The sequence below is a fragment of the Ranitomeya variabilis genome, chromosome 5 (genome assembly GCF_051348905.1).
Source record: "Ranitomeya variabilis isolate aRanVar5 chromosome 5, aRanVar5.hap1, whole genome shotgun sequence".
In the NCBI taxonomy this organism is placed as follows: domain Eukaryota; kingdom Metazoa; phylum Chordata; class Amphibia; order Anura; family Dendrobatidae; genus Ranitomeya; species Ranitomeya variabilis.
In genome coordinates, this window is record NC_135236.1 from 36203101 (window position 1) to 36216579 (window position 13479).

A 13479-nucleotide genomic window follows, 5' to 3' on the forward strand; every position below is an offset into this window, starting at 1 on the left:
ATAGACCACATCAAAGCTGAACTTATGACCACAGACCACATGAAAGCTGAACATATGACCATAGACCACAACAAAGCTGAACTTATGACCACAAGCCACATGAAAGCTGAACTTATGACCATAGACCACATCAAAGCTGAACTTTTGACCACAGACCAAAACAAAGCTGCACTTGTGACCACAGACCACATCAAAGTTGAACTTATGACCACAGACCACATCAATTGAATGACCAGGGAAACAAACAGCCTGTAATAACCAAATGGTGCTTAATATTCAATGGAACCCAATTGCAGAAATAAAATTTTGCCCCAAATACAGGCACTAAGTAAAAAAATAGAAAACAAGATTGCCAGAAGTGGAAGGTGCTTGCATCACCACATGTAACACCTTGACAAGAGTGGCTCTATTTCCAAGAAAAAAATTAAACTTTTTTTTCTGTTGAAAAATAAAATGCTCAATATTAACAAGTGACAGATGAAACAATTTACGAGATATGATTTTTTTTAATTAAAATTTCTTTTAACACTGATATATCCAGAAAATTATAGATTTATTTTTCATTTTAATTCTTCCACAGGAGGTATTTTCTTGAGTTCATATTGGGTTTAAACAGAATAACATAACATTTTGGAGCAAACATGCAGCATAGCATTGCCCAGTTTGAGGAAAGGATTGCAAATATTTCCATGGCTACGGTATATTTTCCACTGGTGCTGAGTGAGGCCGGAATATAAGACACCCAGACACTTAGGAAAGCCAGCATGCTGAAGGTGATGAACCTAGATTCATTGTAGTTACCGGGAAGAAGTCTAGTTAAGAAAGCCAGAAGAAAGCTCGCCAAGGCTAGCACTCCCAAATAGCCTGTTGTACACCAAAAGGCCATGAGTGACCCTTCATTGCATTCAGCTATGATAACTCCAAATTTTGAATTCAAGTTGAATTGTGGGAAAGGGGGCGCCATCAATAACCATGTGGTACTTAATATTAATTCAATAAATGTTCCAAGTATGATCACCAGATATGACATTTGAGGTCTGGCCCATTTAGTCAAACTACTGTTTGGTTTTGTGGCTCTGAATGCAATCATGACAATAACAGTCTTGGCCAGGACACATGAGACACAAAGAGCAAAGGCCATCCCGAATGTCACTTGTCGTAGAAGACACTTGAGATGGTTTGGATATCCAATAAATGCCAGAGATGAGAGAAAACAGAGAGACATGGAAACCAGGAGAAGACAACTAACAGTATAATTGTTGGCTTTTACTATGGGAGTGGCCTTGTAGTGGATCAAAAGGCCGAGGACACACAAAGGAATTAATGAAGATGTGATGCTGGTTGACATCAAAATGATGCCTAAAGTCTCTTCATAGGAAAGGTATTCAGTACGTTTTGGTAAACATTTATTTTTTTGTTGGTTTGGCCATTGGTCCCATGGACATTTAAGGCATTCATTCACTTCTGAAAGTAAGATTGAGAAAAGAAAATTAACATACATCTACTGTATATGATAGTTCTATTTTTTTCATTAAAAGGTACTCTCTGTTATAGAGGTGTTGTTCATTACGTTTATATAGATTACTTATCCTAAAGATAGGTCAATAATATAAGATTGTTGGGTGTTTGACACATGGCACCAACCCCCATTAGCTGTTTCTTTTTCATGCTCTCATGTGAATGGTGTCACCTAAAAAATGCACAAGGATGTGGTCTATTGTAGCACATTCTGAAAGGAGAAGATCCCCCAATAAAGCATTTCATGTCCCATTACAACAGAAGGCCACAATGAAGGACATGGATCATTGGCTTCAAACTTACAAAGAGCTGGTTGAGCTTCCAGTATGGACCTGGACTGCACCCCAGTGGAACTAGGAGCTCAGTCTAGGTCAGTTTTCCTCCCGAAGGAAGAGATCCAAGTATGTGCAGAGGGAGCAGAACCTGATGACCACACATTTCCCCTTGACCGATCTGGAGGGAACTCATTCCGAAAGAGTTGCACAGTAAAAATAAATAAAATAAATATCAAAGGTGATTAGAATCTGCTATCATAACCTCCGGCGTCTGCCAGATATAAACAGTGGAAAGACTGAAACACCACAATTGTGTATGTGCTGCCGAATACTGCACATCAATCACTGAAGAGTGTAGGAGCTTGTCTGCAGTACCCTGAGGAGCCAAATATCAATTGTACGGAGCTGTGCATACACTGTTACATCCAGCCTCCTATAATGAGCGAGCCAGGTAGCAGACCACCATTTTTATAGTGATGACCTTATCCTTGGGATAGGTCGTCAATGCAAAAGTAGTGGCCAACCATTTAAATGCCTTATATACAGTATATGCACCATGTAATTATTTTCTTCTTTTTTTAAATTCAGCCCTTGCACTCCAGATCCCTGCTGTCGGGATACCCTATATGATTCTGAAATAGTTTATTAAGAAGACAAAAAGCATACAGTATATGGTAACTTACCGGTATTATTAGTGATTTCTCCATGAGCGCACGGTATACACTGAAAGCAACATGTAGGTTTTCCACTAAGATGAGCCTTTCTAAAACCTGGAGGACAAGTTTCACTGCAAACTGAGATGGGAATCTGAAGATAAAATACATATATATGTTTTTAAGGAACCACAAAGGCTGATTGACTTTTTTCACTAATGACACATTTAAACATGGTTAATAATATTTTTTTTTTGCCACACACATGCGTGGCGGGCATGGTTTGTGGACCCACTGTGCCACAGGGCTGGGCTTACCTAGGAAGGTGTAGCTAAGAGACTACCTGGTGTTCACTGGAGCTCCTGATGGTGAAGTCAGGGTTGGGCTGCAGGTAGCCACCAGGTACCACTCCCAGGCTGGTGACATGGCAAGATTCACTGACACGAAATAGACTTGGAGTCACAGACAGGGCTGAATTTGGATACTGGAACAAGCTCAGACAGTATGGACTCTGGAACACTAACCAGAGGAGACACTGGAGCGGGTTCATGTACTGCCGGAATGGTTTTAGGTTACAGGTACCGTCGTTGCGGCTTCAGGGTTCAGGTATCGCCGGTGCAGCATCAGGGTTCAAATACTGCTGGTGCAGCTCCAGGGTTCAGGTAACACTAGTGCAGCTTCAAGGTTCAGGTATTGTCTGTGCAACTTTAGAGTTCAAGCACAGCCATTGTCACTTCAGGATTCAGGTTCAGGCTCAGATACTGCAGGGAGCAGTGTAAGGGTTCATGTGCCACCCATGCAGCTTCACACATCTCAGGGACAGGCTTGGGACAATTCCACATGAGAAACTACAACAGGTTCAGATTCAGGCCTTGGTCAGACAAGGACCAAGGGATGGGTTCAGGATCTGGCCATACAAGAACCAGGGGATGGGTTCAGGACCTGGCTACACAAGGACAAGGGGTTCTGTTTCAGGGATAAGGACCTGGCAACTCATAAAATGCACCAAAACCAACAAAGGAAAAAGTTTCTCTGGCACCTCCCTACTGGGGAGGGTGTCTTTTCTACAAGACATCTTACAAATATTGGCTGGGGGCATTTTCACAGTATGAGCAATGACTCTTTAAGAAAAGGGGAATACGCGCACACATGGGGTGCTCCACTGGGAAGCCTGTACACAGGACAGGAAGTAGGGAATGGGGAGCTCACCGTGTGGCAGTAGCAGTATGGCGGCGTCCCTGTATAGAAGTGTAACAGGGATCATGCAGGGGAGCCAACACTAGTGTAACACTTTTTAGTTTCATTTTTAAAAAGTCCTCCATGCAGATTGGAACAAAATCATATGCTTCACAACCACAAAACACTAAAGCCTGGGAAAACCGGAAATTGGTTGAGCAAAATAAAACAAGATAGACCCTTGGCAAGGTTTCATTTTTCCAAGCCAACCACTAAGGCTAGTTTCACACTAGCATTTTGCTGAGCTGCGGAGGGCTGCGGACTTCCTCCGTGAAGCCCCACCCACGGCCAATCCTCCTCCACTCAGCTCCGCCCACGTCTGCATGCGGCCTGCGTACCTATCTTTAACATTAGGTACGCAGGTCGTGCGGATGTATATGGATGCCTCCGCATACGTCGTTTTGACGATGCAGAGAAAAAATAACTTCCAACCATCTGCGTTCGAAGCGGGTCACCGCATCGCCAAAACGACGCATGCAGAGGGATCCGCATACATCTGCATGACCTGCATACCTAATGTTAAAGAAAAGGTACGCAGGCCGCATGCTGTCGTGGGCGGGGCTTCACGGAGGAAGTCCGCAGACCTCCGCAGCTCAGCAAAACGCTAATGTGAAACTAGCCTTAGACAGGCAATTTTTTGTGTGTTTGTCTCTCAGAATTTTAACAGAAACAGCATGATTAATTTTTATTTTGGTGCACTGACATGATTATATGAGGCTTAGGCTAGTTTCAAATTAGCGTTCGGCAGGGCTGCGGAGGGCTGCATACTTCCCGCGTCAAGCTCCACCCACTGACACACATCTTGCTTCAGCTCCGCCTACGTCGGCATGCGTCCTGTGCACCCTATCTTTATCATTGGATACACAGGCCATGCGGATGTATGCGGATGCCTCCGCATACGTCATTTTAACGCGTCATAACGACGCATGCGGAGGCATCCACATATATCCGCATGGCCTGTGTACCCAATGATAAAGATAGGGTGCGCAGGACGCATGCAGACGTAGGCTGTAGGTTGAGGTGCGGCAGTAGGCAGGGCTTAACAGAGGAAGAAGGCTTTCATTCTCAGCCCTGCCAAACAAAAGTCTGAAACCAGCCTTAGTTTTATGCAGAACACTTTACACTGAGCCCACAATCTCCTAAACCTTCTGCTCTGCATTCTGATCTACACATGTCCTTACTTACCTTTTCCATTGCCGAGATGGGGTGGATTTTATGCTTTTTTCATCAAAATAGAGTTAACAAAGTGCCCTATATTATTTACATGTACTATTACCATTTACTTATTTTCTTATGATAGGCTAGATGCTTAATTAGTTTTTTCTCGAATTTAGTATTTGAAATAGCCACAATGTGAATGTGCTATTACACATTGCATGTATACCAACTTATGCTCCAGCTCATTTCTTTGGTTTTCCTGTAGTTTCTTGTACTCTGTACATATAGGGGTATGACTGCCCCTTTCTGATATAGGCATTTATCTATATAGCTTCCCGTGGACATTTGTCTGAACAGTTGGGCCTGGGTCCTGCTGTGCACCTATCTACATTGAGGTTGGCTGGCACAAGGTAAGGTTATGACCCTCACGATTGGAGTAAAGATTATCATGGTGGAATGGCTTTTATGCTTTTTTGATCAAAATAGCATACACTATCTCCCCAATGTTATTTTCATGTACTATTACCATTTACTGATTTACTACAGGGTATATGCTAAGTTTGTTTTGTGAACGTGCTTTTACACCTTGCATATGTACCAACTTATGGTCCAGCTATGTTCCTTGGTTTTGACACTAAATCTTAGTATATAATTTTTTTTTTTCACTGACATAGTTGTATGAGGCTTAGTTTTATGCAGAATGAGGACTTACGCTGAGCCCAATATTAGAGCATACTGTGATATTATTACATTGCAGTCACACAACCTCCTAAACCTTCTGCATTCTGATCTACACATGTCCGACCTTACTTTTACTCTTGGATCTAATGACCAGCTTTGAAAAAAAAAACCAAAAAACAAACAAGATTTTGCGATACTCTGCTGGGAGTTGCTAATTTGTATATGCGCTGTGCTACATGTAGGGAAGAACACAAATATGGCAAGGTTGAGATTAGCAATGAGTGAATCATTTTTCAGGTCCAGAAGCCACATCAGTCCTTCAAGGCTATCGGACACGAGTACCGCAAACCACCTCCTACTGATTCGAATCCCCAATGTCTTTACTGACAATTAAGACCTGACTCAAAATCATGTGTATGTCATGCTGCAATAATAATGCCACACCATTCGTAAACATCAAAAGAGGCATCAGAGATTCCAGTAGGTAGTGCTCCTGTCTGGTGGCCTAGGACCAGTATACTGCAAGTCGATTTGCTCATCTTTTCTCTGGAGACACTATAAAATAATCTTGTTCTGATTCCTATTACAGCTGGACATCCAATATGTCTGAACTTCTTTACACCATAACAAACTTAACTGTTTTGACATTTTTTGACTTATATAACTGTTAATTTGCAATATCATACAGGAAATACGTCGTAGTGCGGTATTGGCACTATGCCGCAACTTTATTTGCATACTCTACGATGTTATTTAGATTTTAGTGTTAAACATACAATTGTTTCCTGAAAATGTGTGCAGATATGTTCACACTTACCGTCAGAAAAAAGGACTTACATTTCTTACTATAGTAACTAGTGATGAGCGAAGATACTCGTTACTCGAGATTTCTCGAGCACGCTCGGGGGTCCTCCGAGTATTTTTAGTGCTCGGAGATTTAGTTTTCCTTGCAGCAGCTGAATGATTTACATCTGTTAGCCAGCATAAGTGCATGTGGGAATTCCCTAGCAACCGGGCAACCCTCACATGTAATCAAGCTGGCTAACAGATGTAAATCATTCAGCTGTGGCGATGAAAACTAAATCTCCGAGCACTAAAAAATACTTGGAGGACACCTGAGCGTGCTCGAGAAATCTCGAGTAACGAGTATATTCACTCATCTCTAATAGTAACTCAATACATTATCATGACTTGCCAGATAATCCACAGGTTTATCACCACCACTTCGTGGACATATGCAGACACATGCAGAATAAACATCTCCCAACTGAGAGCTACAACTCAACTCGTGCCACACATATTTTGAGCCAAAAAAAGAAGGCAATAAAGGACATATTTGCATGTATCTCAAGAAAGATGAGTAGAGTAAACTTTTTTCATTAGTACATAATTTCAGGTGTAGTTAATAAAAAGGTAAATTACCAAAATATTCCCAATAAAATTTAGAATCAATATCCTTTGTACCTTATTAGCGTCTTATAATTGTGTTTGTTCTAAAGTCAAAGAGTTGTGTATGATTCACCGGTATGTCTAAAAAGATCCATGTAACATTAAATGAGTGGTCTGGTGTGGAGAATCATTTTATGTTAGAAGAGTCACCGAATTATAAGTTGATCACTGGCTGTCCCATTGCTAGGACCCTCAACAGTCCACTGATTACTATGAGGAAAACGTCTTGCCATCATTTAATTTCCATGTATCACCACATTGGCAGAAAATTAAATATTTCACTGATCCTGTTAAGGCTAGCGGAATGCACCAAATAATTACAAAGATGGTATAAGGTGCGTTCGCAGCCCGGGGTCCACCGTGCAGAGATGGAACCTGCTGCTGTGTGTTAGGAGTCGCGTTTCCGCCACTGCACAGGGGAAATCTCAAGCCATGTCTGCAGCGGTCTCCCATTCTACATCAGTCGCAGTGGAGCCTGCTCAGCGGAGACGTCGGTCCCAGTGTCTCACTCAGTCTGATACTGTGCAAACGGTTACTGCTGCCTTTCCAAGCTCTGCTGTTGTGGCCTGCACTGGTCAGCGGCGAGCAGGCTTTTCTGGGACTAAGTTCTGCTTTTCACACACTGAGCATGCCCACAGGAGGACCTCTCATTGGAGGTCGGGGGTCACAGGCTCAGGCCCTGTAGCAGCTCCCATTGGTCCTCTAAGAAGGTCCTTGTTTGCTGCAGCTATAAAAGGTTTGCATGGCCGCATGTCCATGCGCTAGTATCAACCTGTGTTATGAGCTTTGCAACTTGGTGGTCATGTCTGCATGTGGTTAGGGTTGGCTGAAATAAGCCTCTAGAATACCGGCACCTCCGGTGAGGAGTTTTGTATGCTTGGATTCAGGGCCCGTCTGAAATAAGCCCCTAGAATACCGACACCTCCAGTGAGGATTTGTTTGTGTGCCATGCTGTCTGCATGACCACTCTTTGCTTTGCTCAGTTAGGTAGCTGTGATCCTCTGTGAGGTTAACAGGGCACAGCGTTTTCATATCTTTGTGATTCTGTGAAGTTAACAGAGTTTGCTTATACTGCCATATAGTGCTGCCAATTACTTTGCAGCAGATATCTCTGCACGGTGGACCCCGGGCTGCGAACGCACCTTGTTGTTTCCTTCCTATACACGGTGCATTCCGCTAGCCCTAACACTGAGTAATGATGGACTATATGGCAGTATAATGTGGATACACACACTGGTTAGCTTCACCCGGTATGAAGGAAGCGAACCCTGTTGCATCACAGGACCACGGTACCGCACAAAGAGCGCAAGCAACGAGTCACAGAACTCTATCCCAAGACTCAGGGAAAGAATTCCTCTAGACCTCTTGCGCTCGACACCGCTACTGGGGTGTCAGAGTTAAACAGCAACAATAATTAAATGCACAAGAGTGCGTGCAGTGCTGCTCTAGCGGATGCCACTAACCACCCAGATTTGGATCAGGAAAGTGCTCTATTAGCGCACGGCGCCGCACTGGCGGTCACTGCAATCAGACGCTGTATCGTGTGTTAGGTGCAGGTAGCACTGTCAGGCGCTAGATAGCAAGCATCCACCGTTCGCGAGCAGTCAACAACACTAGGAAGGGGGATAGATCAGGTGGGAGAGATCATAGAATCCTATAATGTTAGAGTTGGAAGGGACCTCAAGGGTCTTCGTGTCCAACCCCCTGCTCAATTCAGGATTCACTAAACAATCTCAGACAAATGTCAGTCCAGATGACCGCAGTGCTCCAAATAATAAGTCTAAGCAAGCCTTTATTTCACAGCATGACCCAATATTTCAACCCAATTAAAATCTTAATGAAGTTTTGACAATGACCCTTCTAAGATTGCACTTTGCATCCTGTATAGAGTATAGCTAAAGACATGTAGTAGATTTTCTTATCTGGACTATTGAGTTCATCTCTTCCTTTCAAAGTTCTGGAAATCCTGGCGGACCAGGGATCGTGGACTATGGACACTCTACTGGTAGTTAAGAATTTGAACTTCTGCTCCAGAATTTTGTATATAATATTGATGGCCTTTAAGGAAGACTCCACTCAGGTAAAGGTCCAGTGTGAGGTTCCCTTTCATTGACTAAAAATTTTAAGTGACTATTTATAATTGTTTTCTATAAGTATTAGGAACATGATGAATTTTGACTTTTACAAAGTCTAACTTAATTAGTTTACAATCAATTGTTGATCATGGTAGATTCTTAGGAATGTGAAGAGGAACACATTTATTTTACCTGTTTTGTGCATTTTTATTGTTGGCAATTATTCCATTAATAAACGTTTTGATCATTATTCTTAACTCATGCGTACAATACTGTACCTTGGTGTTACCCATATTCCATCTTAAAGAACTTGTGTTGATAAGTAAGTCTGATGAGTCATATTGCCCAACGTTAAGTTGCACCAATCCACTATCGGAGCCCAGCTGCCAGTTCACTAAGTCGTACAGAGGAGGAGGGTCTCCATTCACATCAAAAAACACGTCTCGTCCGCTGCTCAGTTTCACTCTGGTCGTTTGGATATACTTGATGATCTGCAAAGATATTGTAAATTCATTCTAGGTTGTTTTCTTTTCGAAAATAGAATCCTTTATTTGTTAGTTCATAATTCCATCATTTCAATTTTACCTTAAAGGGGTTGTCTGGCAACGTGATATTGGTGACTTATAATTAGAGTAGGTAATCAATATCCAACACTTTTTACTGTCACTGATCAGCTGTTTTGAACTTCAACACCGGCTGGATGAAACCAGTGAAGATATGCACTGCTCCATCCTGTGTAGTGTCCATTGCTGAGGACTGCAGTTCAGCTCCTATTCACTTCAATATGAGCTAGGCTCCAGTACCTAAGAATGGACACTACACGATGAAAGAAGCAGCGCTTTTCCAGGTCCACCCACTATTTACATCAAGCCAGTTCTTCAACAAAAATCAGCTAATCAATAACAGATGTCGGACCCCTACTGATCTGACATTGAAGACCTCACCAAATGAAATTTCACCAATGCTCCAAGACCACTATAAAGTGTCTGTTCCATCTCTTTAAAGATAACTCACTTCACATTGTAGCCACCAGTTCCTGACATCCCAACAAACAACTGACCTTGCCGGTGGAAGCCTTCTCAGCCAGACATTTCTACTGTAGGGAAAATACTGTATAACATGATGGACATTCAGATGAAGATCTGTCCATGAAATAAACAAATGATTTAAGTCCACAAGAATATTCTTGCTAATTCAGAGGATTCTCAAAATGAACCCCCTCCTTCTATAATGATAATACATCATAGTAATGGAATATGGACAGTCATTATCTTCATAGGGGATGTCCAGGTTTATGATGAAAGTCTGAACCAGTGGTAGGAGTCGGCGGTCATGTGACTATAAGTATGCAAATTGCATTCTACCGACCACATTCCAACTAGACGTACTAATGAACTGGGGGGTCCAGTCACCTCTAGTCGGCACGTGGCGCTTGTATGCAAATCACATATTTGCTGTCACTTGACTGTCCGCTTACTCTGCCATAACTGGAAAATTATGAAAGCATGCAGTGCATGCTCTGTGAGGATTCAAAATTCTGCAGACACAAAGAGTGACTGAAACTTTCATCACAAAATTGGGCAACCCCTTTAAGAGAAAGTAACTTCCACTACTAAATGAGTGTATTTATGTTTTTTTGCACTTGAATTATGATATAAAAGTTGTAAATCCTTATAAGACTGTCATGCTGCTGCAATGCAGGTAGGTGCAGGCTTCACCAGATAGCAGTAGAGAGAAAGCAGGTCTGCACCTAAACAAAGCTAACCTGCAGTGCAACAGTGAGGCTACCACAGGTGGCAGCAGAATAGTCAAAGCAAACTGGGTCAAATCCTAGACTGTAGCGCAGTACCAAAGGAGAAAGCAAACTCATGGTCAGAGACAAGCCAGGGGGTAAGTAACGGTCAGGAGGGCATAAGCAAAAGAGAAAGGACAGAAACAGGTCAAGATGCACGCCAAGTCAAACCAGGGAGTCTGCACACTAAAGGGAAACACTGAGTCAAAATGGGAACAGGGGAAAACAGACACGAGTTCAGACAGCAAACGCAGCAGGACAAATGAGAGCAATCAGTCAGCTACAGCAGCACTAGGCGAAAACTATAACTGTCATGATCTGCAGGACACAGCGGGGCTAAATAGCAAACCTGAGACCAGACAAGTTAATCCCTGACAAGATCAGACCGGGAAAAGGGGGACAGGACTCAAAACCCGGTCTGGATCATGACAAAGACATAATCCAATGTAGGTATTATCTGAAATAAGCAGCTACTAACATTGACTCTAAAGGTGCCCACAGACATGAGATCGCTATGAAGGCTTACTCAACCTAACGCTATTTCTTACAACTGTTCCATATATTTAATGGTAAGGAGAAAAAGCCTTTTGGGTAGAGTAAATCTAATGATTGACTTGACTTGACCCACCAACTTCCTGTTCGCTTAGTTTGCCACTTACGGTTGATTTACCCATTGTAAACTATTGACTGACTATGGTAGGTGAGTGAATTGATAAATTATAGGATGGGTCTAAAGAAAAATGGTGTAGTATAGAAACATATGAAGTCAATCACAACAAATTCCATTATGTTATTTTCACAGTTTTCAGTTCTTTCAAAATACTATACAACGATTTATTTCTATAATTAAAGAAATCTACATTTTATAAGGGGATGTTGAGTTTACATGTTCTATTCTATAAAATGTTGACCATACGAGGTCCCTCTGTGAGGTCCTATAGAGATAGAAAGTGCAGTCTGTAGAAGAGTCTGTCAACAATACTGCAGCACCCCTGCAGGCAAAGTAAGGTATTACACAATGCTCACGCAAATTATTGGGCAATCCATGTAATAGCTTAAAGAGTACATAATACTGTACCTGAGCCGATACATATATGAACTATGGACACAGCTCATGACTGGGAGGTGTTTTGAATTATTGGTGTATAGGTCAAGAACTATCTAAACACATTCACATCGGAATCATCAACATCACCACCATATAATGCTATACCTGCCATGGTTTTATGTTCCAGAAATCTGAGCAGTTTCTGCCAAATAAAAGGCTATTTCCTGATCTACATGAATGCAAGTCATGCAATGCTTTGGCAATCACATAGATGGTACTATAAAGACTGTATGACATGCGAATATTGGGCACTTGCTTTAGAAATGTATGAAAATCTGCAATTTTTTCTACTTCTGTGCAGTTTCTTGATGGCCTTTGTCGGGAGAATGTAAAGTTTTCAAAGTCTAAAAATGCACAACCAACATTTTCTTCCCAGAACATCCAGTTCCAAGGCTTTTCAGGTAGACTGGAAGGACTAATGTGGTCTAGGTATTCTTGGAATCCCGGAATATTTCCACTGTAGAATGCAAACCCCATGGTTCCCGCAAGAAGATTAGAATATTTTTCTGAAGAAAATAATGAAGAAGTTGACCAACCTTCACTGGCTACCCATATCTTTCCAGTTATATTTTGTCTCAAAAGCTCATCGAGTAGAGGCAGAAAGTGGACATCAGTAGAGAAGATAACCACGGCTTGAGCTGTAGAAGCTTTGATAACCTGAACAATGTTACTGTTCGTTTTACCAATCTGAATGTATTCTGTGAACTCCACGCAAGCCCCAGATTTGAGAATTTCTTGCTTAATAACCTGAATACCTTGTTGACCATAATCATTAGCCAGAGCCACCATTCCCACCCATGTCCAGCCAAAATGTAAAATGAGCTGAGATAGTCCCTTAGATTGGAAAGCGTCACTAGGAACAGTCCGAAAGAAAGAAGTGAACTGTTTTTTATCACTCAGGAGGGAACTAGTTGATAAGTGACTTATCTGTAGGTTAAAAAATAAGACATTATGCGATTACCAAAAAATACTGTACTAATTCTATGATGTGTTCTGAAGCTGTTAACAGTCCTGTTAATGCTAAAAACTAGAGATAACAGTATTGATTTAAAACAAATTGATTTCACAAAATATGTGGATCTAAAAAAAAACACAAAAATTGAGCTTAACTTGAGTTGGTACACATGCAGAGGTTAAACGCATGTTCACATTGGCCACAAAACATTAAAACCTAGGTTCTAAAATATGTGTATCTGCCAGAGCCCAAATTGATTTTATTCCTTTGATTTGCTCAAATTAAGCAAAATATGAGCTTATTGGCTGTTGTTTCGACTGATTCTTTTTAGACCTGAGAAAGAGTAAAAAAAAAATCTGTATATTCACACTGCCTCTGATCTGTACGCAAATTTATTATCTCTGCTCAGTCCTATCTCCTTTCCTACCTTCAATTCCACTCACTTGGTCTTCACTCCTCAGCGTCTCCAGTGCTGACTAGGCCTCAAGAGATATTATGATGTCAAATGGATGGCTAGTGAGAGCCAGAGGTGTTGAGGAGTGTAAAAGACTGAAGCTGGAAGAGAAGACTGGAATCAGA

At 41.8% G+C, this 13479-nt stretch overlaps 1 protein-coding gene across 1 annotated transcript; it reads right to left on the bottom strand.

The window, feature by feature from the left end:
* Positions 1–565: 565 nt before the first annotated feature.
* LOC143774816 (extracellular calcium-sensing receptor-like) lies at positions 566–12734 on the bottom strand. Its single transcript, XM_077262585.1, has 5 exons — positions 12051–12734; positions 9324–9536; positions 2790–2999; positions 2477–2600; positions 566–1464 (listed from the first exon to the last, which is right to left on the bottom strand). Exons 1-5 carry the CDS (start codon positions 12732–12734, stop codon positions 566–568), a joined length of 2130 nt encoding a protein of 709 aa, XP_077118700.1.
* Between the last annotated feature and the right edge of the window lie 745 nt (positions 12735–13479).

Excerpts from the sequence above, each read along its gene's own strand:
- LOC143774816 (XM_077262585.1), bottom strand. The coding sequence starts at position 12,734 with ATGGTGGCTCTGGCTAATGATTATGGTCAACAAGGTATTCAGGTTATT. Across the intron at positions 2,601-2,789 it reads GGAGCTCCAGTGAACACCAG|ATTCCCATCTCAGTTTGCAG; the intron begins GTAGTCTCTTAG and ends TTTTATCTTCAG. Across the intron at positions 1,465-2,476 it reads AGAAATCACTAATAATACCG|AAGTGAATGAATGCCTTAAA; the intron begins GTAAGTTACCAT and ends TCTTACTTTCAG.